Below are 25,212 nucleotides of genomic sequence, written 5' to 3' on the forward strand. Positions count from 1 at the left end.
TAATTAAGTGTCTCTGATGGAGGGATGAAGACAGTGGCTTTTGTTCTCTCATTGTTTAGCTAGAGAAGTTACAATTTAATCCAGGACTGGATGCAGGACAAGCAGGCTGACAACCTGTGCAGAGGATGGGTCTAAACAGGTAGTTGAGAGGCAGAATGTAACCTTACAGCCCCTTGCCAAACTCTGCCTTCTTCTGACAAATGTGAATCACCTGCTTGCCTTTGGACTATTTTGACAGCCATGCTTTCAGTTGTCTTGGCCCCACGCGCTGGAATTCCCACCCTAAATCCCTCTGACTTTCTACTTCCCTCTCCTCCTTTTAAAGTACTCTTTAAAATCCAGCACTTCAACCAAGCTTTTGGTTATGCCATCTGATTTTTTTTTGGGTGTTTGCATATGTTTGATTATTCCTCTGTGGAGCACCTTGTGATGTTTTCGACTTTCATGGTGCTTTATAGGTGCAAAAGGTCTCCTCCTCTGTGAACACCAAAGCCTTGCATCTTTCTACCCCACTTTCAAATAAAGATGCATTCCCTCATGCCACTAACCATCTTGCAAAATGATAACACATCAACCCTTACAGTGATTTCCAAACAAGGCACAATTACATTAATTTTTCTTTACACCATGCTCCTCCTGGGTAACTAAACATGCCTTGTTTAAAAAAATGTATTCCCGTGCTACTTCTATGTACCACCCAGGCTCCAGGATCACAGGAGGTGATTTGCTGTTCATGATCTACAAAAGGCACTTGGGACTGAGGTGGCTCTTGTCTCATGAAAACCTGCTCCTGGCAGGAAAGCACTGTTGGCTAAATCTCTGGAACGTGCTTCTGGGCAGCTTGGTGCTGACTCACCAGTTCCTCTAGTGTTGTGCTCTAAGAGGGAAGGCTGGAGGCCTGATATGTACTGATGTCCTGAGATCTGACTGGTGGACTCTAGTTGTCACATTCATCTGGACTCTGGATCTGCGGACATTCTGAACAGCCGAATGGCTTGCCGAAGGACAGCTATCAGATCCTGATATCCCTGAGATACAGTGATCGCCTTGGTCTTGAAGCTGTGCTCCATTCCCTTCCTAAATCTCTTCATTCCTTTTCCGAACTTTACTCCTTTAGAATGCTCATTAGCAAATACCTCTGACCAAACTTTTGGTCATCTGTATTCATATCTCCTTATGTTGATCGGTATAAACTTTTGCTCCTGTGAAACACTTGAGGATGTTCTATTACTTTAAAGGTGCTATATAAATACAAGTTGTTGTTTGTTCCAGTGTAACTCATTTCAAGTAAATTCTAGACTCCAGTGTTTAGTAGCACTGAGTAGAGGGGATGGGGTTTAGCTGCCCTGGGGGAGTCCTTTGCTTTGGTATACCTGAGAAATGATCTTGGCTTTTGGTTGTACTGAAATGCAGTTCCTGGAGTTCAGCACTTCTGGAGTTTGGCAGCATGGAGAGGGGACCTGAAGTTTGGCAGATTTAAGGGATTGGAAAGTGGAGCTGTGGCGTACGATGGGGGTTTGGACATCACTGGTTTGTACCTTTCTAAGAGATCTCTGCAGTTCTTAAATTTGCTGTTTTGTGATTGGTTCTTGGAAGAGTTTCTTGCTGTCTTTTTTTTCTCGCTCTCACTGTCGTCTCTGTCTCTGTCTCATAGTATCAAAATTAAAATGTTTACATTTTTAATGTCAACAGTGTACAGGGAGATGATCAATTGATTTCATGCATTTCTTTCCTTTCAAAATTTTAACTCATTTATATGTTCATAGACTTAAAGATCTCCATTTTAAAGTCATGCATTCAGTCCTAATAGTTTAATTTTCACGTTTTTTATAGTTAAAAAGCAAAACTTGCAATATTTTGAGAAACATAAGTAGAGTTGGTTGGAGTATATAAATGTTTCTGTAGGACAGGTCTGAGGTGAGATTCAATTACAGAGGCAGTGCAGCACCACCACTGCAACACAAGGATGTAATTACAATGTGCAAATCTTATGTGGGTGGTTCTGTTAGAAATGTGGGCATAGAAATTTTTAATAGCAAAGAATTGAAGGAAATTGCAAGTGGACATAAGAATTTTAGATATGTGTTAAATATTTCAAACCATTTTGTAGTCTGGATTTTAAAAATTTTAATCTGATGGTCCAGATTGCGTGGAGAATAATGGTCAGGCTATCAGCACTCTGTTGTTATAGAGAAAGTCGGACAGCATCTTCTGGCATCCACATGTGCATGTTGAAATGCAGAAATCCGAAAACTGCTGTTAGAGATACCCCGTTCCTCTGCAGTGTGTGCTACAACAGTCCTCTTCGTTAGACACGGCACTGAAATCAATGTTGTGGTATGATCTTGGGCTGCTTGCCCACTAGTTCTCCACTAAACATGCCAAAAAAAAGTTAGGGCTGGTGCATTCAGAAATAAGTTTGTTTTTAATGGCATGATAATTGATAATTACTGCCGAACAACCTCTCTGGCCCTGAAAATTTAATTTTATGAGTATGGTGTCACATTCCTTCAGAAGTTAATATGTGTTGGAGGTACAGGGAATAAAAGGTTGTTTTTTACTTTGTCTTTTAGCACTCTCCCTTAATCCCTTCTGTCTTTTCCAATCATTTTTTCCAATTTCTGTACATCATAAATCTATAATATTACAGTACCTATAAAAATACAATATACTATCTACAATTTATACAGCCTGCTTTATACTTTCTGATTTAGACTCTGCCTGTCTCAGTGAGGATTCTTCAGTCTGGTTGAAGAGCCTCGCTGTTGTTAGACCAGCTCGCAGACCACAGATCAACTGTAGAGGGCATCGTGCTAGATCACACGTCGGTTTAGAGCAAGTCTCTGCTTAGAAGCCTGTAAAGGCTTGGGGGCAGCTGTCAGCAAGGTGAACGGCAAGCGCCCATCCTTTGCCACTGACTGCAAAATCTTATGCATAATGTGTTATGCGTAAGAAATGGTAATATTTCATAACCAAATGATGAACACAGCAAATGCTTTAAAAACAGAATGCTGGAAATACTCAGCAGGTCTGGGAGCATCTGTCGAGAGAGAAACAGAGTTAATATTTCAAGTGGATGATATTTTGTCAGAACCAGCCAGACCTGCTGAGTATTTACAGCATTTTCTGTTTTTATTTCTGATTTCCAACATCCACAATATTTTGCTTTAATATTAATGTTTTATTCACTGTCACAACAAATGCTTTTACGTCCAGTGTTGTTATTTAGAGTCATGGAGTTATACAGTGCAGAAATAGGCCCTTCGGCCCATCATGTCCGTGCTGGCCATCAAGCACCTATCTATTCTAATCCCATTTTCCAGCACTTGGCCCGTAGCCTTGTATGCTATGGCGTTTCAAGTGCTCATCTAAATACTACTTAAATGTTGTGAGGTTACCTGCCTCTACCACCCCTTCAGGCAGTGTGTTCCAGATTCCAACCACCCTCTGGGTGAAAATGCTTCTCAGGATTAAATTCCATCTGCCACTGCTCTGCCCATCTATATCATCCTGTAATCTAAGGCTTTCCTCCTCACTATTTACGACCACCAATTTTCGTGTCATCTACGAACTTACTTATACCTCCTATATTCATATTAAAATCATTAATGTACGCTACAAACAGCAAGGGTCCCAGTACCGATCCCTGTGGTACATACACCACTGGTCACAGGCTTCCAATCGCAAAAACAACCCTCGACCATCACCCTCTGCCTCCTGCCACTAAGCCAATTTTGGATCCAGTTTGCCAAATTGCCCTGGATCCCATAGGCTCATACCTTCTTAACCAATCTCCCATGCGGGACCTCATCAAAAGCCTTACTGAAGTCCATGTAGACTACATCAACTGCTTTACCCTCATCTACATACTTAGTCACCTTCTCAAAAAAGTCAAGTCAAATTTGTTAGACACGATCTCCCCCTGACAACGCCATGCTGACTATTCCTGCTTAATCCAAGTGGAGGCTAATCCTGTCCCTCAGAATTTTTTCCAATAGTTTCCCTACCACTGATGTTAGACTCACCGGCCTGTAATTACCTGGTTCATCTCTGCTACCCTTCTTGAATAATGGTGCCACATTCGCTGTCCTCCAGTCCTCAGGCACCTCTCCTGTGGCCAGAGAGGATTTGAAAATTTGTGTCAGAGCTCCTGCAGTCTCCTCCCTTGCCTCACATAGCAGCCTGGGATACATCTCATCTGGACCTGCGGATTTATCCACTTCTTAGCCTGCTAAAACCGCTAATGCCTCTTCCCTTTCAATGCTAATTTGTTCAAGTATATCACAATCCCCTTCCCTGATCTCTACACCTACATCGCCCTTCTCTATAGTGAACACAGATGAAAAGTAATCATTCAAAACCTCACCTACGTCCTCCGGCTCCACACACACATTGCTACTTTGGTCCCTAATGGGCCCTACTCTTTAATAAAAGCAAAATACTGCGGATGCTGGAAATCTGAAATAAAAACAAGAAATGCTGGAAATACTCAGCAGGCCTGGCAGCATCTGTGGAGAGAGAAGCAGAGTTAACGTTACAGGGCCCTACTCTTTCCCTGGTTATCCTCTTGCCCTTAATATACTTAGATAACGCCTTGGGATTTTCCTTTATCTTGTCCGCCAGTGTTTTCTCATGCCCCCTCTTCGCTCTCCTAATTACTTTTTTAAGTACCCCCCTACATTTTCTATACTCCTCTAGGGCCTCTGCTGTTTTCAGCCCTCTGAACCTGCCATAAGCCTCCTTTTTTATTTCCTTATCCAATCCTATATCTCCCTTGATATCCTGGGTTCCCTGGACGTGTTCGTCCTACCCTTCATCTTTACGGGTACATGTTGGCTCTGAACTCTCGCTATTTCCTTTTTGAATGACTCCCACTGGTCTGATATGGACATTGCTACAAGTTGCCGCTCCCAGTCCACTTTGGCCAGATCCTGTTTTGTCATATTGAAATCAGCCTTCCCCCAATTCAGTATCTTTATTTCCGGTCCATCTTTGTCCTTTTCCATAATGACCTTAAATCTTAGAGTTATGATCACTGTCCCCAAAATGCTCCCCCACTGACACTTCTACCACTTGTGCAGCTTCATTCCCTAAGATTAGGTCCAGTGCCGCCACTTTTCTTGTGGGACTTTCTACATGCAGGCTCAAAAAGCATTTTATGCATTTTAAGAATTCCACCCCTTTTAAGCCTTTTGCACCAAGACTATCGCAGTTAATATTGAGGAAGTTGAAATCCCCTACAATTATTACCCTATTATTTTTACATCTCTCTGAGATTTGCTTATATATCTGCTCCTCTATCTCTCCCTGACTATTTGGAGGCCTGGAGTACGCTCCCAGCAAAGTGATTGCCCCCTTTTTGTTTTTAAGTTCTACTCATATGGCCTCATTTGAGGAACCTTCCAAGATATCATCCCTCCTTACTGCAGTAATTGACTCCTTGATCAACAGTGCGATGCCACCTTTTTACGCTCCCCCCTGTCACGCCTGAAGATTCTGGAATATTGAGCTGCCAGTCCTGCCCTTCCCTCAACCATGTCTCTGTGATAGCAATAATATCATATTCCCAACTGTTAATCAATGCCCTCAATTCACCTGCCTTACTTGTAAGACTCCTTGTGTTAAAATAGATGCAATCCAGTCTTGCATTATTCGCTTGTGCCTTAACAGGTCTATATTTACTCTGCCTTCCAGACTGACTCAGTTTGTCTTCTATATTTGGCTGTGCATCACCCCCGACTCTACCTCCATTCAGTATCCCATCCCCCTACCAAATTAGTTTAAACCCCCCCCCCCCGCCAACAGCACTAGCAAACCTCCCTGCAAGGATGTTGTTCCGGTTCAGGTGCAACCCGTCCGACTTGTACAGGTCCCACCTTTGCCAGAAACAGAGCCAGTAATCCAGGAAACTAAAGCCCTCCCTCCTGCACCATCTCTTTAGCCGCGCATTCATCTGCTTTATCCTCTGATTCCTGTACTCACTAGCATGTGGCACTGGGAGTAATCCAGAGATTACAACCTTTTGAGGTCCTGCTTTTTATTCTGCTACCTAGCTCCCTAAATTCTTGTTTCATATTCATATTTCATATTGTACCGTGATCATTCTTCATTGAGTCTGCCGTATAGCTCCAAAGTTGTCCTGGCCACTACGACAGAGCGTACTGTTGTTCATTTTTACAGCACTTACTAAAAACCCTAGTTAAAAACATAGTGTTCTGTATGCGATGCAGTTATCTGGCCACAATGTGAAATTAAAGATGGAACCACCTTGGTTTGGGTGATTCAGTACTGAACTCACAGTGAACTTACTAACTGAGCCATTAGGAGAGTCCACTAGATATTTTCATTAAGTAAATTTTATCGCCTACAAGCAAAGTCATACTTCTAAAATCATGATATCATTAACATCACAAAGAACTGTTCTGATTGACAGTGTATGGCCTCTTTTATTGTTACCTCGTGCAGTTGTGTCAGTGGAAGGATGATGTTATGTGTCCAGGTTTTCTCTAAACAACTGGCTCTAATCTTTTAAGTGAGCCAACAGGGGAAGGTAGCAGGTATAGTCTAAACAGCTCCCTACAAGTAAAGAGGGGAAAATGGAGGACAACTCTTGAACCACTTCCAGAGCATGGTCGCCGATATTGATGTGGGTTGAAGGGCCTGTTTCAGTGCTGTATCTCTCTATGACAAGTCACCTACATTCCTATTGTGTGGTGTAAAAATGGATAAGAGTAAAATAGAAGTTTTTTGATGTTTGCATTCCCCATCATTTGAACTAATGGGTGCCTAAAATCAATCAAAAATACAATCTATTCTGGAATTTGAAAGTGGTTTGAGCGCTCATTCCGTTTTCCTCAATTTTCTCTCTTCCTTTTCTGAACTTTCTGACTGAGGCTGAGGTATGATTCTGTGGGTGCTGTCTAACCTTTAAATCCTGCCTAAATGGCCAGTAAGGATTTAATAAGTATTTATTTATTTTATATTAATTAACTAATTAGTGATAGAAATGTCAGTTAGAGGGGTGAAGTGCTTCACCTGTGAGATGTGGGAAGTCCGTGACGCTTCCAGCGTTCCGGGCGACTACATCTGCAGGAAGTGTACCCAGTTGCAGCTCCTCACAGACCGCATGGATCGGTTGGAGCGGCAACTGGATGCACTTAGGAGCATGCAGGTGGCGGAAAGCGTCATAGACAGGAGTTTTAGAGAAGTGGTTACACCCAAAGTGCAGGCAGATAGATGGGTGACCGCTAGCAGGGGCAGGCAGTCAGTGCAGGAATCCCCTGTGTCTATCCCCCTCTCTAACAAGTATACAGTTTTGGATACTGTTGCGGGGGATGGCCTATCAGGGGAAAACAGCAGCAGCCAGAGCAGTGGCACCACGGTTGGCACTGTTGTTCAGCAGGGAGGGACAAAGCGCAGAAGAGCACTAGTTGTAGGGGACTCCATAGTCAGGGGCACAGATAGGCGCTTCTGTGGACGTGAGAGAGACTCCAGGAAGGTATGTTGCCTCCCTGGTGCCAGGGTCAAGGATGTCTCTGAACGGACAGAGGGCATTCTGAAGGGGGAGGGTGAACAGCCAGAGGTTGTGGTACACATCGGTACCAATGACATAGGCAGGAAGAGTGATGAGGTCCTGCAGGGGGAGTTTAGGGAGTTAGGTAGAAAGTTAAAAAACAGGACCTCGAGGGTTGTAATCTCTGGATTACTCCCTGTGCCACGTGCCAGTGAGGCTAGAAATAGGAAGATAGTGCAGCTAACACGTGGCTGAGCAGCTGGTGTAGAAGGGAGGGTTTCAGATATCTGGACCATTGGGCTCTCTTCAGGGACAGATGGGACCTGTACAAGAAGGACGGGTTGCATCTAAACTGGAAGGGCACTAATATCCTGGCTGCAAGGTTTGCTAGGGTCACTCGGGAGGGTTTAAACTAGTGTGGCAGGGGGGTGGGAACCAGAGCAGTAGGACAGCTAGTGAAGTAAATGAGGAGGACATAGTAAATAAGGCCAGTAGGACTAAGAGGAAAAGCAGGCAGGGAGATGTTGCTGAGCACAGCGGGACTGGTGGTCTGAAGTGCATTTGTTTCAATGCGAGAAGTATAACGGGTAAGGCAGATGAACTTAGAGCTTGGATTAGTACTTGGAAATATGATGTTGTTGCTATTACAGAGACTTGGTTGAGGGAAGGGCAGGATTGGCAGTTAAATGTTCCAGGCTTTAGAAGCTTCAGGCGGGATAGAGGGGGATGTAAAAGGGGTGGGGGAGTTGCATTACTGGTTAAGGAGAATATCACAGCTGTACTGCGGGAGGACACCTCAGAGGGGTCATGCAGCGAGGCAGTATGGGTGGAGCTCAGGAATAGGAAAGGTGCAGTCACGATGTTGGGGGTTTACTACAGGCCTTCCAACAGCCAGCGGGAGGTAGAGGAGCAGATATGTAGACAGATTTTGGAAAGATGTAAAGGTAACAGGGTTGTAGTGGTGGGTGATTTTAACTTCCCCAATATTGACTGGGACTCACTTAGTGCTAAGGGCTTGGATGGGGCAGAATTTGTGAGGAGCATCCAGGACGGCTTCTTGAAACAGTATGTCGATAGTCCAACTCGGAATGGGGCCATTCTGGACCTGGTATTGGGGAATGAGCCCGGCCAGGTGGTCGAAGTTTCTGTGGGGGAGCATTTCGGGAACAGTGACCATAATTCCATAAGTTTTAAGGTACTTGTGGATAAGGATAAGAGTAGTCCTCGGGTGAAGGTGCTAAATTGGGGGAAGGCTAATTATAACAATATTAGGCAGGAACTGAAGAATTTAGATTGGGGGCGGCTGTTTGAGGGTAAATCAACATCTGACATGTGGAAGTCTTTCAAATGTCAGCTGATTAGAATCCAGGACCAGCATGTTCCTGTGAGGAAGAAAGACAAGTTTGGCAAGTTTCCGGAAGCTTGGATAACACGGGATATTGTGAGCCTAGTCAAAAAGAAAAAGGAAGCATTTGTAAGGGCTGGAAGGCTAGGAACAGATCAAGCACTTGAAGAATATAAAGACCGTAGGAAAGAACTTAAGCAAGAAGTTAGGAGGGCTAAAAGGGGTCATGAAAAGTCATTGGCAAACAGGATTAAGGAAAATCCCAAGGCTTTTTATACATATATAAAGAGCAAGAGGGTAACCAGGGAAAGGGTTGGTCCACTCCAGGACAGAGATGGGAATCTATGCGTGGAGCCAGAGGAAATGGGTGAGATGCTTAATGCATCAGTATTCACCAAGGAGAAGGACTTGGTGGATGATGAGCCTAGGGAAGGGAGTGCAGATAGTCTCAGTCATCTCATTATCAAAAAGAAGGGGGTGTTGGGTGTCTTGCAAAGCATTAAGGTAGATAAGTCCTCAGGGCCTGATGGGATCTACCCTAGAATACTGAGGGAGGCAAGGGAATAAATTGCTGGGGTCTTGACAGAAATCTTTGCATCCTCATTGGCGTCAGGTGAGGTCCCAGAGGCCTGGAGAATAGCCAATGTTGTTCCTTTGTTTAAGAAGGGTGGTAAGGATAATCCAGGAAATTATAGGCCGGTGAGCCTTACGTCAGTGGTAGGGAAACTATTAGAGAGGATTATTCGGGACAGGATTTACTCCCATTTGGAAACAAACGAACTTATTAGAGAGAGACGGCATGGTTTTGTGAAGGGGAGGTCGTGTTTTACTAATTTGATTGAGTATTTTGAGGAAGTGACGAAGATGATTGATGAGGGAAGGGTGGTGGATGTTGTCTATCTGGACTTTAGTAAAGCCTTTGACAAGGTCCCGCATGGCAGACTGGTGCAAAAGGTGAAGTCACATGGGATCAGAAGTGAGCTGGCAAGATGAATACAGAACTGGCTCGGTCACAGAAGACAGAGGGTAACAGTGGATGGGTGTTTTTCTGAATGGAGGGATGTGACTAGTGGTGTTCCACAGGGATCAGTGCTGGGACCTTTGCTGTTTGTAGTATATATAAATGATTTGGAGGAAAATGTAGCTGGTCTGATTAGTAAGTTTGCGGACGACACAAAGGTTGGTGGAGTTGCGGATAATGATGAGGATTGTCAGAGGATACAGCAGGATATAGATCGGTTGGAGACTTGGGCGGAGAAATGGCAGATGGAGTTTAATCCGGACAAATGTGAGGTAATGCATTTTGGAAGGTCTAATGCAGGTGGGAGGTATACAGTAAATGGCAGAACCCTTCGGAGTATTGACAGGCAGAGAAGGCATTCGGCATGCTTGCCTTCATCGGTCGGGGCATAGAGTATAAAAATTGGCAAGTCATCTTGCAGCTGTACAGAACCTTAGTTCGGCCACACTTAGAATATTGCGTGCAATTCTGGTCGCCACACTACCAGAAGGACGTGGAGGCTTTGGCGAGGGTACAGAAGAGGTTTACCAGGATGTTGCCTGGTCTGGAGGGCATTAGCTATGAGGAGAGGTTGGAAAAACTCGGATTGTTTTCATTGGAACGACGGAGGTGGAGGGGCGACATGATAGAGGTTTACAAAGTTGAGTGGCATGGACAGAGTGGATAGTCAGAAGCTTTTTCCCAGGGTGGAAGAGTCAGTTACTAGGGGACATAGGTTTAAGGTGCGAGGGGCAAAGTTTAGAGGGGATGTGCGAGGCAAGTTTTTTTACACAGAGGGTGGTGAGTGCCTGGAACTTGCTGCCAGGGGAGGTGGTGGAAGCAGATACGATAGCGACATTTAAGAGACATCTTGACAAATATATGAATAGGAAGGGAATAGGGGGATATGGGCCCCGGAAGTGCAGAAGGTGTTAGTTTTGGCAGGCATCAAGATCGGCACAGGCTTGGAGGGCTGAATGGCCTGTTCCTGTGCTGTACTGTTCTTTGTTCTTTGTTTGTTTGTTCTTTTCATGTGGGTCTAGACTGTGACTGTTACTCTGTTGAGAATTGTAGCCAAGCCTGTTAATGCCCTTGATCAGCTGTGTGCCAAAGCTAATAGTAGTGCCTTTACTGGTACCCCCAAATCAGCACACAGCAGGGATCAAACTTTACACTTACTTGTCTGCATGGTTTGGTTTGATGTTAGGTGGTGGAGTATTAGCAATGTGGTAACGGAGCACTTAGAAAATCACTATGATTATGCAGAGCCAACATAAAAGGGAAATCGGATTTGACAAATCTATTAGATTTTTTTGATTAGCAGCGCAGACAAGTGGGAACCAGTGGAGGTAGTATTTGGATTTTCAAAAGGCATTTGATAAGGTACCATATAGGACCTTTTACACAAGATTAGGGCTCATAGGATTGGGATGTTAGCTTGGTTTGAGGATTAGTTAACGGATAGTAAATGGAGAGTTGGAATAAATGGGCAGTTTTCTGGTTGGTAGGTTTAACTAATGGGGTGCCACAAGGATCAGTTCTTGGGTCTCAGCTATTTACAGTCTATGTCATTGACTTGGCTGAGGGAAGCAAGTGCATTGTATCTAAGTTTTCTGTCGATACAAAGCTAGGTGGGAAAGTAAGCTATGAGGAGGACACAGAGGGGATATAGACAGGTTAAGTGAGTGGATAAGAAGGTCACAAATGAAGTATAATGTGGGGAAGATCACAAATGAAGTATCATGTGGGGAAATGTGAAATTATCCACTTTGGTAGGAAGGACAGAAAAAAAGACTTTTTAAAAAGGGTGAGAGACTGCACAGGGATCTGGGTGTCCTTGTACATGAAACACAGAAAGTTAACATCCAGGTATAGCAAGCACTTAGAAAGGTAAATGGTATGTTGGCCTTTATTGCAAGGGAGTTAGAGTATAAGAGTAGGGAAGTCTTGTGCAATTAGATAGGACTTTGGTGAGTTCGTACCTGGAGTGCTGTGTACAGTTTTGCCCTCTGCACCTATGGAAGGCTATACTTGCCTTCAAAGGGGTACAATGAAAGTTCACTAGATTGATTTCTAGGATGAGAAGGTTGGTCTATGAAGAGAGGTTGTTTAGAATGCACTTATAAGACTGGATTTTATGGGGCCCCCTGAGGCAGAGTCGGAAGCGGGGGGCCCCATAAAATTACAACAGGGACGGGACTGGGGTGGGGGGGTGGGCGGTGAGTGGTGGAAGGCCGTCGCTAAACTATTTTTGTCAGGGGTGGCCCAGAGGCCACTTGAGGGCCTTAAGTAGCCAATTAATGATCACTTGAGGGCCTCTTTCCCCCTGCTGCTGGGATTTAACCAGCGGGGGCAGTGGGGGTACCTCCTCCACGTGGGGAGGTCGCCTAGTAATATGAGGCGCCCTCCCTGCTGGATTTGGGGAGGAGGTGGGTCCCTCCTCCATGAGCAATCTGTGGCCCCCAGAGGACCCCCACTGGGAAAAACTCTACCTCCCCTGCACACCCCTCCTCCACTACACGCCCACCCTCCCACCCACCCCTCGCCAGGCACCTCTGGACTGGCTCCGGCGACCCAGCTTTACTTACCTGAGGTCCGGGTCTCCAGCGCTGGGCCAGGGTCCAAGGTCTCAACAGTACCAGCTGTGGCCATTGCTCCTGGTAGCACTGTTGATACTGCTGAGCTACCAGCTCTGTGATTGACCAGCAGCTTTTGGAGCAGGTTCCCCTCCTTTGAAGGGACAGGGATCCCGGTTTTGGCCACTTAAGTGCTAGAACGATGTAAGAATGCACTGGTGGGTGGGTTGCTCAGAAAGGCCGAGGCGGGGCTCCCCCCACCTTTTTGGCCCTGTGTTGGGAGCGCCAGCACCACAAAATCCAACCCATATTCTCTGGATTTTTGAAGAATGAGAGGTGGTCTCATTGAAATGTAGAAGGATCTTCAGAGGGCTTGACAGGGTGGATGTTAACGTTTCAGTTCGATGACCTTTCAGAAGCTCTGGTAAAAGGTCATCGACCTATTAACTCTGTTTCTCTCTCCACAGATGCTGCCAAACCTGCTAAGCATTTCCAACATTTTCTGTTCTTATTTCAGATTTCCAGCATCCGCTGTATTTTGCTTTTGTATTAGTGTTTAATCCATTCTCATATTGTGGGCCTGACATTTATCATAAGCCTTCTTTTTCAGTTTTGTTTGAATCTCTATATCTTTAGTCATCCAGGGAACTCCAGCTTTGAATTCTTTTCCTTTCCTCCTTACGGGAATGTGTCTAGTCTGTACCCGAACTTTGAAGGCCCCAAATGCTCATTTATTGTTTAATGTAGCAATATTTGGTTCCAATCCACCTGGGCCAAATCCTTTTTCAACTCACTGAAATTAGTCCTCCTCTGGTTGCCTATTTTTACATTTGATTGCTCCTTGTCCTTTTTCCACAACTACTCAAAACCTAATACTGTGATCACTGTTACCCAAATGCACCCCCACTGAAACATGATCCACTTGCCTCACTTCTTTCCCCAGAACCAAATTCAGAACTGCTTCCTTCTTTGTTGGGCTGCAAACATACTGATCAAGAAAGTTCTTTTCTACAGATTTCAGGAATTCCTCCTCTTTGCCTTTAACACTGTCATTTCACCAGTCTATGTTAGGATAATTGAATTCCTCCTTATCCCTACTCAATAGTTCTCACATTTTTCTGTACTTTGCCTTCAAATTTGCTCATCTACCTCCTCCCCAATATTTGGTGACAAAGAGTATTCACCCAGCACCATAACCGGTCTGCTATTGTTCCTTAATTCTAACCAAATAGATTCTTTGAGCCTTCAAGTACATCATCCCTTTCCAATACTGACCAATACTACCACCCCACTTCCATTTTTTTCATCCCTCTCTTTCCTGAATATTTTGTAACCATGAATATTAAGTTCCCAATCCTCCACTTGTTTGAACCAGGCCCCTTTGTTGCCGCTATATGATAATCCCATGTGTCAATTTGTGCCTACAACTCGCCAACCTTATTGACCACACTTCCAAATCCATCTTGGCTTACCTCGCATTTCACCCATCTGATCCGTCCTGTTTCTGTTTTTCTACAGTACTCTTTATTCTAATGCTGTTTGTCCCTCCCAATCCTCTGTGCACCTTGTTTCTCTCTAATACTTCAACCTACTGTCCCTTCTCCTGTCAAATTGATTTAAATCCTGCTCCACAGCGCAAGTTAACCTTGCCACAAGGAAATTGGTTCCAGCCCTGTTGAGATGCAAATCATCCATCTTGTACACATCCCTCCTGCTCTAGAAGTGGTTTCAATGCCCCAGAAATCTGAAGCCCTCTCTCCTGAACCCATGTGTCAGCCAGACATTAACTTGCCTTATTTTACTGTCCCTCTAGTCAATAGCATGTGGCACTCAGAGTAATCTAGAGATTGATGCTTTTTGAGGTCCTGCTCTTTAGCTTCCCCCCTAGCTCTTGAAACTTTGACTGCACGACAAGTCTTTTCCTTCCTAATTTGTTGCTTCCAGCATGGACCACGATCTCTTGCTGTTCCCTCTTCCCCATGCAGAATGTTTTGCACCTGTTCTGTGAAAATGATACACTGGTATAGAAACTCGAGGCTTCCCAGTTAAAGAAAGTTTGCATTTATATTGCAAACTTAAAAAACCTCAGGATGTCCCAAGGTATTTTACAACCAATTAAGTGCTTTTTAAAATGCAGTCTCTGTTGTAATACAGGAAAAAAATGTTTTCAAAAAATGAGGAAGAGCAAGTAAGCAATTTTTTTGAAAATCTTTTCTTAATTCCTATTTTGCAGGTTTGATGCAAGTCTTTGAAATTATTTTAGAAAACTTACTGATTTGTTTTTGTATTTCATAAAACCAGTGTTCAAGTTTAAATCATGAACATGCCACTGCAGCACACCTTCCAACAGAACCAGCAGATGGCAGCAGACATGAAGGTATGACCATGAACACATAATTCCAAATTGGTTTATTGGCATTTCTGAGAATGTAAATATGTGCAATGGACTCATGATTTACCATATTTCAGTTTAAAAGTGTCTTCCATTGCATGTGTCTTGTTTCAATTCATAGAGCAATATGATGCTCGCTGTGAGTTTACTTGTGATTGCTGTAAATGCTGCTTCATGATTAGTCTACTGGACATGCAATTTCAAGGGCAGATGATAAAATTCATCGCTGCTTTTTAGGCAAATTTTGTGCTGTAAATCTGATATTGGTTGTGCAGCAACATTTGATTAATTTTGAAATTAGAAGAATAGTAATAAGAGTAGACTATTCAGTCCCTTGAACCTGTTCTGCCATTCGGTTACATTGTGACTCATGATATATCTTCATTTACCTGTTATGTATCTTTATTCCTTAATACCTTGCCTGAGAAAAATCTGTTGATCTCAGTTTTAAAGTTTTCAATTGATCGAGTCTCGATGGCTTTTTGGGGGGCAAAGTTTCAGATTTCTACTAGCCTGTGTGTGAAGAAGTTTTTCCTGACTACAGCTCTGAACATCCTAGCATTAATTTTAAGGTTATGTCCCCTTGTTCTGGATTTCCTCACCCATGGAAAGAGCTTGCCTCTCTCTACTCCATCAGATCCTTTAATCATCTTAAACACCTCAATTAGATCACTCCTTAATCACCTACACTCGGGAATATATGCCTAGACTGTGCAATCTGTTTTCATAATTTTACCCTTTTAGCCCAAGTATTCAGTAAATCTGCTCTACATCTCCTCCATGGCCAATATGTCTTTCTTGCAGTATAGTGCCCAGAACTGAATGCAGTACTCTAGATGCAGTCTAACCAAAGCGTCTACAACTGTAGCATAGTCTCCACCCTTTTATATTCCAATCATAATAAAGGCCACCATTCTATTAAGCGATTAGATTAGAGATACAGCACTGAAACAGGCCCTTCGGCCCACCAAGTCTGTGCCAAACATCAACCACCCATTTATACTAATCCTACACTAATCCCATATTCCTACCAAACATCCCCACCTGTCCCTATATTTCCCTACCACCTACCTATACTAGTGGCAATTTATAATGGCCAATTTACCTATCAACCTGCAAGTCTTTTGGCTTGTGGGAGGAAACCGGAGCACCCGGAGAAAACCCACGCAGACACAGGGAGAACTTGCAAACTCCACACAGGCAGTACCCGGAATCGAACCCGGGTCCCTGGAGCTGTGAGGCTGCGGTGCTAACCACTGCGCCACTGTGCCGCCTTTTAGACTTTTAAACATTTTTTTTGGACCTGTCCACTAGTTTTTAGTGATTTCTGTACATGACCCCTAAATCTCTGTTCCTCCACTGTTCTAGCTTCTCGCCATTTAGAAAATTCTCTGATCTTGGGTCCAAAGAAATTACCTCACACTTCCCCAATTGAACTCCATCTGCCACAGTTTTACCCACTTACTTAGTCTATCACTGTGCCTTTGAAACTTTTTGTTTCCATCTACGCTAAATACTGTGCCACCAAACCTAGTGCTGTTAGCAAGCTTGGATTTAGGCACTCCATTTGTTTATTTAAGTCATTGATAAATATAGTGAAAATCTGAGGATCCAGTGCAGATCCCTGGTCACATCCTGCCAATTGGAGTACTGACTACCCATTATCCCTACTCTGTTTCCTTTCTACTTCCCAACCAGTTTCCTATCAATGTCAATAGGTTGCTTCTATTTTCATGTGCATTCATTTTTGCGAATAGTCTCCTGTGTGGAACTTTATTGAATACCTTTTGGAAGTCTATATCAGTAACAGACACAAACATTCCCTTATCTACTATGCTAGGAACCTCCTCAGAAAATTTAATTCAAACTAGTTTGGCATGACTTGCCCTTTTCAAATCTATACTAGTTCTTTCTCTGATTGGTTCATATTTGTCCAAATGCTCAGTCACATTGTCCCTAATGACAGATTCCAGTAACTTTTAATAACAACAGACTTTAAACTAATAGGGCTGTATTTTCCTGGTTTCTCCTACACTTTCAATGCAATGGGCCAATTCCTAAACCAATATCATGATTAAAGCTTCTACAGTTTCTGTTCCTACAAAGTTTTCACCCCAGGGATTTAAAATTTCAGAGATTTGACTAACTTGAGTCTCATTATTTTCAGCATTACCATTTTTGAACATATTAAATCTAGTAAATTCCTCTCCTTGATTTATTTTTATTTTTCCTCATCTTTATCCTTTTCCTTTATTTTGTATCAGTCTTTACAGTAATCATTTTAGCAAGTCTGCCTTCTCCTGAATTTCAATTACAATATCCCTTGCACCTGTAAGATTTAAAAGTCAATATGTCTAGATCATGCAAGTAAATCCAGATTGCTAGTTCCTAATTTCACCTGGACGTCTTGGTAGGTGGCAAAGGTTGTTCTCCACAATGAACAAAACAAATGAGAATATAAAGTTGCTGTAATGAACTTCCTACTGTGATTGCAGAGTTCCTCTTGTAGGTTATCCCACCACTTGGTTGAGAATGGTAGGCGTTAGGAGTGGCAGGAACTAACATGAAGAATGGAGGCCAAGAAAATATCTGAGAGGAAAGTTTTCCTTGGCACCTTTCTTATCACAAATATAAGGTTAGGTAGGAGGAGGGGGACTTCCACTTGACAAAAACAAGATTAGTGGGCACAAACTTGGAAGTAAGATTATCTGTAGAAAGGTAGCTATGGCTCTTTATGATTAATTATACTTATGTGACTCACTATAGTAGCTGTCATTTGAATTCTCATTTTTGTAGGAAATGATATTTTGATTTCCCAGTATACCAGAGGGCAGAAAGAAGCAATGAAAGCCATTGTCAAGCGGTAAGTTGCTAAGTGCCAATTTTAATATCTTGTCATACTATGACTGTTTCTGGGAGGGGAGAAGGTGTTGGTGGGGGGGGGGGGGTGGAATGCAAAAATCAGTTCATGATTTCATCTTCGGCTAAATCCATGCTCAGTAATGTGAATTCTATGTGAGATAAGTGCAAAGTAACTTTTATGGGTCAAAGGTAAATCATGTTTTTGTAAGCTATGGATGTGCTGGCTCAATGTACTTAATTGTGTAAATAGATTATAGGTAGATGTATTCAGCTAAAATTCTTTTTATGCAAATCAGATTTAATTCTTTATTGAAGTCCATCTACTTTTAAACAAAGACTTACATTTATATAGTGCCTTTCATGACCTTGGGATGTCCCAAAGCTCTTTGCAGCCAGTGAAGTACTTTTGAAGTGTTGTCAGTTATAATGTAGGAAACACAGCAGCCAATTTTCACACAGCAAGCACTCATAAACAACAATGTGATAGTGACCAGATAATCTGTCTTTTTTAGTGATGTTGATTTGAGGGATAAATATTGACTAGGATACTAGCGATAACTTCCTTGCTCTTCTTAGACACAGTGCCATAGGGTCTTTTACATTCACCTCAGAGAACTGATGGGGCCACAGTTTAACATCTCATTCAAAAGGCAGTGCATCCGGCCAGGCAGCACCTTCTCAGTACTGCACAGGAGTGTCAGCCTAAATTTTTGTGCTCAAGTCTTTGTAGTGAGTCTTGAACACCTACAACCTACTGACTCAGAGGCAAAGGTGCTATCAGCTGAGCCATGGCTATCAATTTTATGTGGAAAAGGATTGGATTAAGATAATGTGCAGCTCACTTGTCAGTTTAAAATATCCCTTTCTTTCCTGGCTCTGTTGTGGATCTGTAGAGAAACTCATTGACATTGAAACAGTGGCTTTCCTGTGATATTGTTCTTGGTTAGTTGTAGGATATGCTGTTTCATAATATTAGGAGTATTAAAGCATGAACTCAATGGCCCAGATTTAACGGTGGGCTGTCAACACTCACCCATATTACTGGCTAAAACTGACAGCAGCTTCTGGCATGCACATGTGCCAATGAATCCCGCACAGAGATGCTATCATGGTGTGAACTGAGTTTAATTACCCACTATTCTTGCTCTTAAAAACAGTTAAAAAGTTAGGGCCTGTTTAGTCAGGAAGAACTGAGTTTTTAACGGCATTGTGGATGATAATTACTGCTGACTGACTTCTTTGGACCTGAAAAATTAATTTGACAGAGTGGAGTTTCATTTCCTCAGAAGAAAATTAATGTCGCAGATTTTTAAAAATGTAAAATTAGAATAATTTTTTATCGCTTTCCTGTTTTGCTCTTTTATGTATTTCCCTTAATTGCATGATGTAGCCCAATCTTTATTTCACTTTCTGTTCAGTGATTTAAATGTAATTTATAGTTTTTTTTCTATTTCCTGCTTTGTTGTCTGTGTGCCTGTGAGCATTCTTCAATTAGATTGATTGAGAAGCCTCGTGCTGCTTTTCTCACTCACAGACACCACAGATCACCTGCAGAGGGCGCCAAATTCAACTCTATACCTTATTACCAGAAATCTCCGCTGACAAAACCCTTTAAAAGTCCGTGGGCGCTGTACGTGAGGTGAACAGCGAAAGCCATTCCTTTGCCCTTTACAGCAAAATCTGGGTCCATGGAATTTTTGGAGAAATTCTAGCCATAATGGGGCAAGTTTTCCTTTGTGCATGGTGTATAATTGCAAATGCATTTTCTGTGAATTAGGTATTGAGCTTTGGCATTGTTAATGGACAAAAAAATGGCTCTCATAACACACACTATTATCTGAAGAGAAAAAGATTTGTAGGGCGATGGGGAAAGGGCCGGGGAGTGGGGCTAGGTAAGTTGTTCTTGCAGACAGCCAGCACAGACCTAATAGGCCGAATGGCCTCCTATGCTGTGGACAAGCTACGATTCTATCTGTGACATTCTAACTTTTTCTGCGTTGCTATTTTTGTTCTACACTCTTCCTCTTTTTTTCTGTCTTGTGCCCTCTTGTCATCGTGTTGTTTGTATCTTTATTGCTGTCCATCTTCCTTTGTCACTGTTCATCACTTTTTTTGAAAATCTTCCATTTCCTGTGTTTTGTCTCATCTGTGTGTCTCATCAGTTTCTGGCTGTCAGCCATTTTGCTTCACCATCGTGAATGGTAGCATAGTGGTAATGTTACTGGACTAGCAATCCAGAGGATTAATGCTACGGAGACACGAGTTCAAATCCCACCATGACAGCTGGTGGAATTTAAATTAATTTCATTGCACAATCTGGAATTAAAAGCTAATCTCGGGAATGAGACCATGAAACTTCCGGATTGACATAAAAACCCATCTAGTTCACTAATGTCCCTTAGGAAAGGAAATCTGCCTAGCAAGCCACTCAGTTGTATCAAACTGCTACAGAAAAGTCGAAAGAGAATAAAACTGGATGGACCACCTGCGTTGACCTAGGCACTGGAAATGACAAAGGCACACCCTGTCCAGTCAACCCTGCAAAGTCCTCCTCACTAATATCTGGGGACTTGTGTCAAAATTGGGAGAGCCGTCCCATTGACTAGTCGAGCAACAACCTGACATCGTCATACTCACTGAATCATACTCCTCCATCACCATCCCTGGGTATGTTCTGTCCACCGGCAAGACAGATCCACTAGAGGTGGTGGCACGATGGTATAGAGTCGGGAGAGAGCGGCCCTGGGAGTGCTCAACATTGACAAGGACCCCATGAAGTCTCATAGCATCAGGCCAAATATGGGCAAGGAAACCACCACCTAATTACCACCTACTGCCCCCTCTCAGCTGATGAATCAGTGCTGCTGCATGTTGAATGCTGCTTGGAAGAAGCACTGAGGGTAGCAAGAGCGCAGAATGTACTCTGGGCGGGGGACTTCAATGTCCATCACCAAGACTGGCTTGGTAGCAACACTATTGTCTAACCTGGCCGAGTCCTGAAGGACATATCTGCCAAACTGGACCTGTGGCAAGTGGTGAGAGAACCAGCAAGAAGGAAAAGGCTACTTGACCTCTTCCTCACCAATCTACCTGTTGTAGATGCATCTGTCCATGACAGTATTGGTAGGAGTGACCACCACACAGTCCTTGAGGAGATGAAGTCCCATCTTTGTGTTGTGTGGCACCACCACTGTACTAAATGGGATTGATTCAGAACAGATCTAGCAACTCAAAACTGGGCATCAATGAGTCGCTGTGGGCCATCAGCAGCAGCAGAATTGTATTCAACCACAATCAACTTTCATGGTCTGGCATATGTCCTCACTCTACCATTACCATCAAGCCAGGGGATCAACCCTGGTTAAATGAGGAGTGCAGGAGAGCCTATCAGGAGCAGCACCAGGCATACATCAAAATGAGGTGCCAACCTGGTGAAGCTACAACACAGGACTACATGCATGCTAAACTGCAGAAGCAGCATTCAACAGACAGAGCAAAGTGATCCCACAGCCAACAGATCAGTTCAAAGCTCTGCAGTCCTGCCACATCCAGTCATGAATGATGGTGGACAGTTGAACAACGAATGAGAGAAGGAGGCTCCACAAGCCACAATGATGGCAGAGCACAGCACATCAGTACAAGAGACAAGGTTGAAACATTTGCACACATCTTCAGCCAGAAGTGTCAAGTGGATGATTCATCTCTGTCTCCTCCTGAGGTCCCAGTATCCCACATGCCAGTCTTCAGCCAATTCAATTCACTCCATGTGATATCAAGAAATGGCCAAGCACAGTGAATGCAACAAAGGTATGGGCCCTGACAACATCCCGACTAGAATCTTGTGAGCTAGCTGCAACCCCTAGCCAAGCTCTTCCAGGACAGCTGCAATGCTATCTATCCGATCACTGGCATCTATCCGACAATGTGGAACATGGCCCAGGTATGTCCTGTCCACAAAAACAGGGCAAATCCAATCTGGCCAATTTCCGTCCCTTGAGTTCATTCTGAATCATGTAAAAGGTGATGGAAGATGACAGTGCTATCAAGAGGCACTTGCACAGCAGCAACCTGCTAACCAGTACTCAGTTCAGGTTTCTCCAGGGCCACTCAGCTCCAGACCTCATTACAACCTTGGCCCAATAATGGACAAAAGAGCTGAATTCCAGAGATGAGAGTGACTGCACTTGACATCAAGACAGCATTTGACCGAGTATGGCATCAAGGAGCCGGAGCAAATCTGAAGTCAGTGGGAATCGGGGAAAATTCTCCTGTGGTTGGTGTCATACTGAGCACAAAATGAATATGTTTGTGGTTTTTGGGGGCCAATCATGTCAGCCCCAGGACATCACGATATGAGTTCCTCAGGGTAGTGTCCTACTCCCAACCATCTTCAGTTGATTCATCAATGACCTTTCTCCCCACCACCTCCCCCAACCATAAGATTAGAAGTGGTGGTGTTCGCTGATGATTGCAGAGTGTTCAGTACCATTGGTGACTCCTCAGCCACTGAAGCAGTCCTGGACAACATTCAGGCTTGGGCTGTTAAGTGGCAAGCAACAGTCGTGAGAGAGATGGAGGGGCGCGAGATGGAGGGGAGAGAGAGAGATGAGATGGAGGGGAGAGAGAGAGAGAGAGATGAGATGGAGGGGAGAGAGAGAGAGAGAGATGAGATGGAGGGGAGAGAGAGAGAGAGAGATGAGATGGAGGGGAGAGAGAGAGAGAGAGAGAGAGAGAGAGAGAGAGATGAGATGGAGGGGAGAGAGAGAGAGAGAGAGAGAGATGAGATGGAGGGGAGAGAGAGAGAGAGAGAGAGAGATGAGATGGAGGGGAGAGAGAGAGAGAGAGAGAGAGAGAGAGAGAGATGAGATGGAGGGGAGAGAGAGAGAGAGAGAGAGAGATGAGATGGAGGGGAGAGAGAGAGAGAGAGAGATGAGATGGAGGGGAGAGAGAGAGAGAGAGAGATGAGATGGAGGGGAGAGAGAGAGAGAGAGAGATGAGATGGAGGGGAGAGAGAGAGAGAGAGAGATGAGATGGAGGGGAGAGAGAGAGAGAGAGATGAGATGGAGGGGAGAGAGAGAGATGAGATGGAGGGGAGAGAGAGAGATGAGATGGAGGGGAGAGAGAGAGATGAGATGGAGGGGAGAGAGAGAGATGAGATGGAGGGGAGAGAGAGAGATGAGATGGAGGGGAGAGAGAGAGATGAGATGGAGGGGAGAGAGAGAGATGAGATGGAGGGGAGAGAGAGAGATGAGATGGAGGGGGAGAGAGAGAGATGAGATGGAGGGGAGAGAGAGAGAGATGAGATGGAGGGGAGAGAGAGAGATGAGATGGAGGGGAGAGAGAGAGATGAGATGGAGGGGAGAGAGAGAGATGAGATGGAGGGGAGAGAGAGAGATGAGATGGAGGGGAGAGAGAGAGATGAGATGGAGGGGAGAGAGAGAGATGAGATGGAGGGGAGAGAGAGAGATGAGATGGAGGGGAGAGAGAGAGATGAGATGGAGGGGAGAGAGAGAGATGAGATGGAGGGGAGAGAGAGAGATGAGATGGAGGGGAGAGAGAGAGATGAGATGGAGGGGAGAGAGAGAGATGAGATGGAGGGGAGAGAGAGAGATGAGATGGAGGGGAGAGAGAGAGATGAGATGGAGGGGAGAGAGAGAGATGAGATGGGGGAGAGAGAGAGATGAGATGGAGGGGAGAGAGAGAGATGAGATGGAGGGGAGAGAGAGAGATGAGATGGAGGGGAGAGAGAGAGATGAGATGGAGGGGAGAGAGAGAGATGAGATGGAGGGGAGAGAGAGAGATGAGATGGAGGGGAGAGAGAGAGATGAGATGGAGGGGAGAGAGAGAGATGAGATGGAGGGGAGAGAGAGAGATGAGATGGAGGGGAGAGAGAGAGATGAGATGGAGGGGAGAGAGAGAGATGAGATGGAGGGGAGAGAGAGAGATGAGATGGAGGGGAGAGAGAGAGATGAGATGGAGGGGAGAGAGAGAGATGAGATGGAGGGGAGAGAGAGAGATGAGATGGAGGGGAGAGAGAGAGATGAGATGGAGGGGAGAGAGAGAGATGAGATGGAGGGGAGAGAGAGAGATGAGATGGAGGGGAGAGAGAGAGATGAGATGGAGGGGAGAGAGAGAGATGAGATGGAGGGGAGAGAGAGAGATGAGATGGAGGGGAGAGAGAGAGATGAGATGGAGGGGAGAGAGAGAGATGAGATGGAGGGGAGAGAGAGAGATGAGATGGAGGGAGAGAGAGAGATGAGATGGAGGGGAGAGAGAGAGATGAGATGGAGGGGAGAGAGAGAGATGAGATGGAGGGGAGAGAGAGAGATGAGATGGAGGGGAGAGAGAGAGATGAGATGGAGGGGAGAGAGAGAGATGAGATGGAGGGGAGAGAGAGAGATGAGATGGAGGGGAGAGAGAGAGATGAGATGGAGGGGAGAGAGAGAGATGAGATGGAGGGGAGAGAGAGAGATGAGATGGAGGGGAGAGAGAGAGATGAGATGGAGGGGAGAGAGAGAGATGAGATGGAGGGGAGAGAGAGAGATGAGATGGAGGGGAGAGAGAGAGATGAGATGGAGGGGAGAGAGAGAGATGAGATGGAGGGGAGAGAGAGAGATGAGATGGAGGGGAGAGAGAGAGATGAGATGGAGGGGAGAGAGAGAGATGAGATGGAGGGGAGAGAGAGAGATGAGATGGAGGGGAGAGAGAGAGATGAGATGGAGGGGAGAGAGAGAGATGAGATGGAGGGGAGAGAGAGAGATGAGATGGAGGGGAGAGAGAGAGATGAGATGGAGGGGAGAGAGAGAGATGAGATGGAGGGAGAGAGAGAGATGAGATGGAGGGAGAGAGAGAGATGAGATGGAGGGGAGAGAGAGAGATGGATGGAGGGGAGAGAGAGAGATGAGATGGAGGGGAGAGAGAGAGATGAGATGGAGGGAGAGAGAGAGATGAGATGGAGGGGAGAGAGAGAGATGAGATGGAGGGGAGAGAGAGAGATGAGATGGAGGGGAGAGAGAGCTGAGATGGAGGGGGAGAGAGAGATGAGATGGAGGGTGGGGAGAGAGAGCTGAGATGGAGGGTGGGGAGAGAGAGCGAGATGGAGGGTGGGGAGAGAGAGCGAGATGGAGGGTGGGGAGAGAGAGCGAGATGGAGGGTGGGGAGAGAGAGCGAGATGGAGGGTGGGGAGAGAGAGCGAGATGGAGGGTGGGGAGAGAGAGCGAGATGGAGGGTGGGGAGAGAGAGCGAGATGGAGGGTGGGGAGAGAGAGCGAGATGGAGGGTGGGGAGAGAGAGCGAGATGGAGGGTGGGGAGAGAGAGCGAGATGGAGGGTGGGGAGAGAGAGCGAGATGGAGGGTGGGGAGAGAGAGCGAGATGGAGGGTGGGGAGAGAGAGCGAGATGGAGGGTGGGGAGAGAGAGCGAGATGGAGGGTGGGGAGAGAGAGCGAGATGGAGGGTGGGGAGAGAGAGCGAGATGGAGGGTGGGGAGAGAGAGCGAGATGGAGGGTGGGGAGAGAGAGCGAGATG

The 25,212-nt window shown here is 44.9% G+C and overlaps 1 protein-coding gene across 4 annotated transcripts in view; it reads left to right on the forward strand.

Annotated features, from left to right (window-relative positions):
- Positions 1–25,212, forward strand: part of kiaa0586 (KIAA0586 ortholog) — a 654,782-nt gene that overhangs the window by 5,483 nt on the left and 624,087 nt on the right. For all 4 annotated transcript variants that reach the window (XM_068039229.1, XM_068039231.1, XM_068039232.1 and 1 more), the window contains exons 3-4: positions 14,736–14,811; positions 17,623–17,689. In XM_068039229.1, the coding sequence (XP_067895330.1) occupies positions 14,736–14,811; positions 17,623–17,689 (143 nt within the window). The remainder of the gene's footprint in view (positions 1–14,735; positions 14,812–17,622; positions 17,690–25,212) is intronic.

This window comes from Heterodontus francisci, chromosome 9 (assembly GCF_036365525.1).
Source record: "Heterodontus francisci isolate sHetFra1 chromosome 9, sHetFra1.hap1, whole genome shotgun sequence".
NCBI lineage: Eukaryota > Metazoa > Chordata > Chondrichthyes > Heterodontiformes > Heterodontidae > Heterodontus > Heterodontus francisci.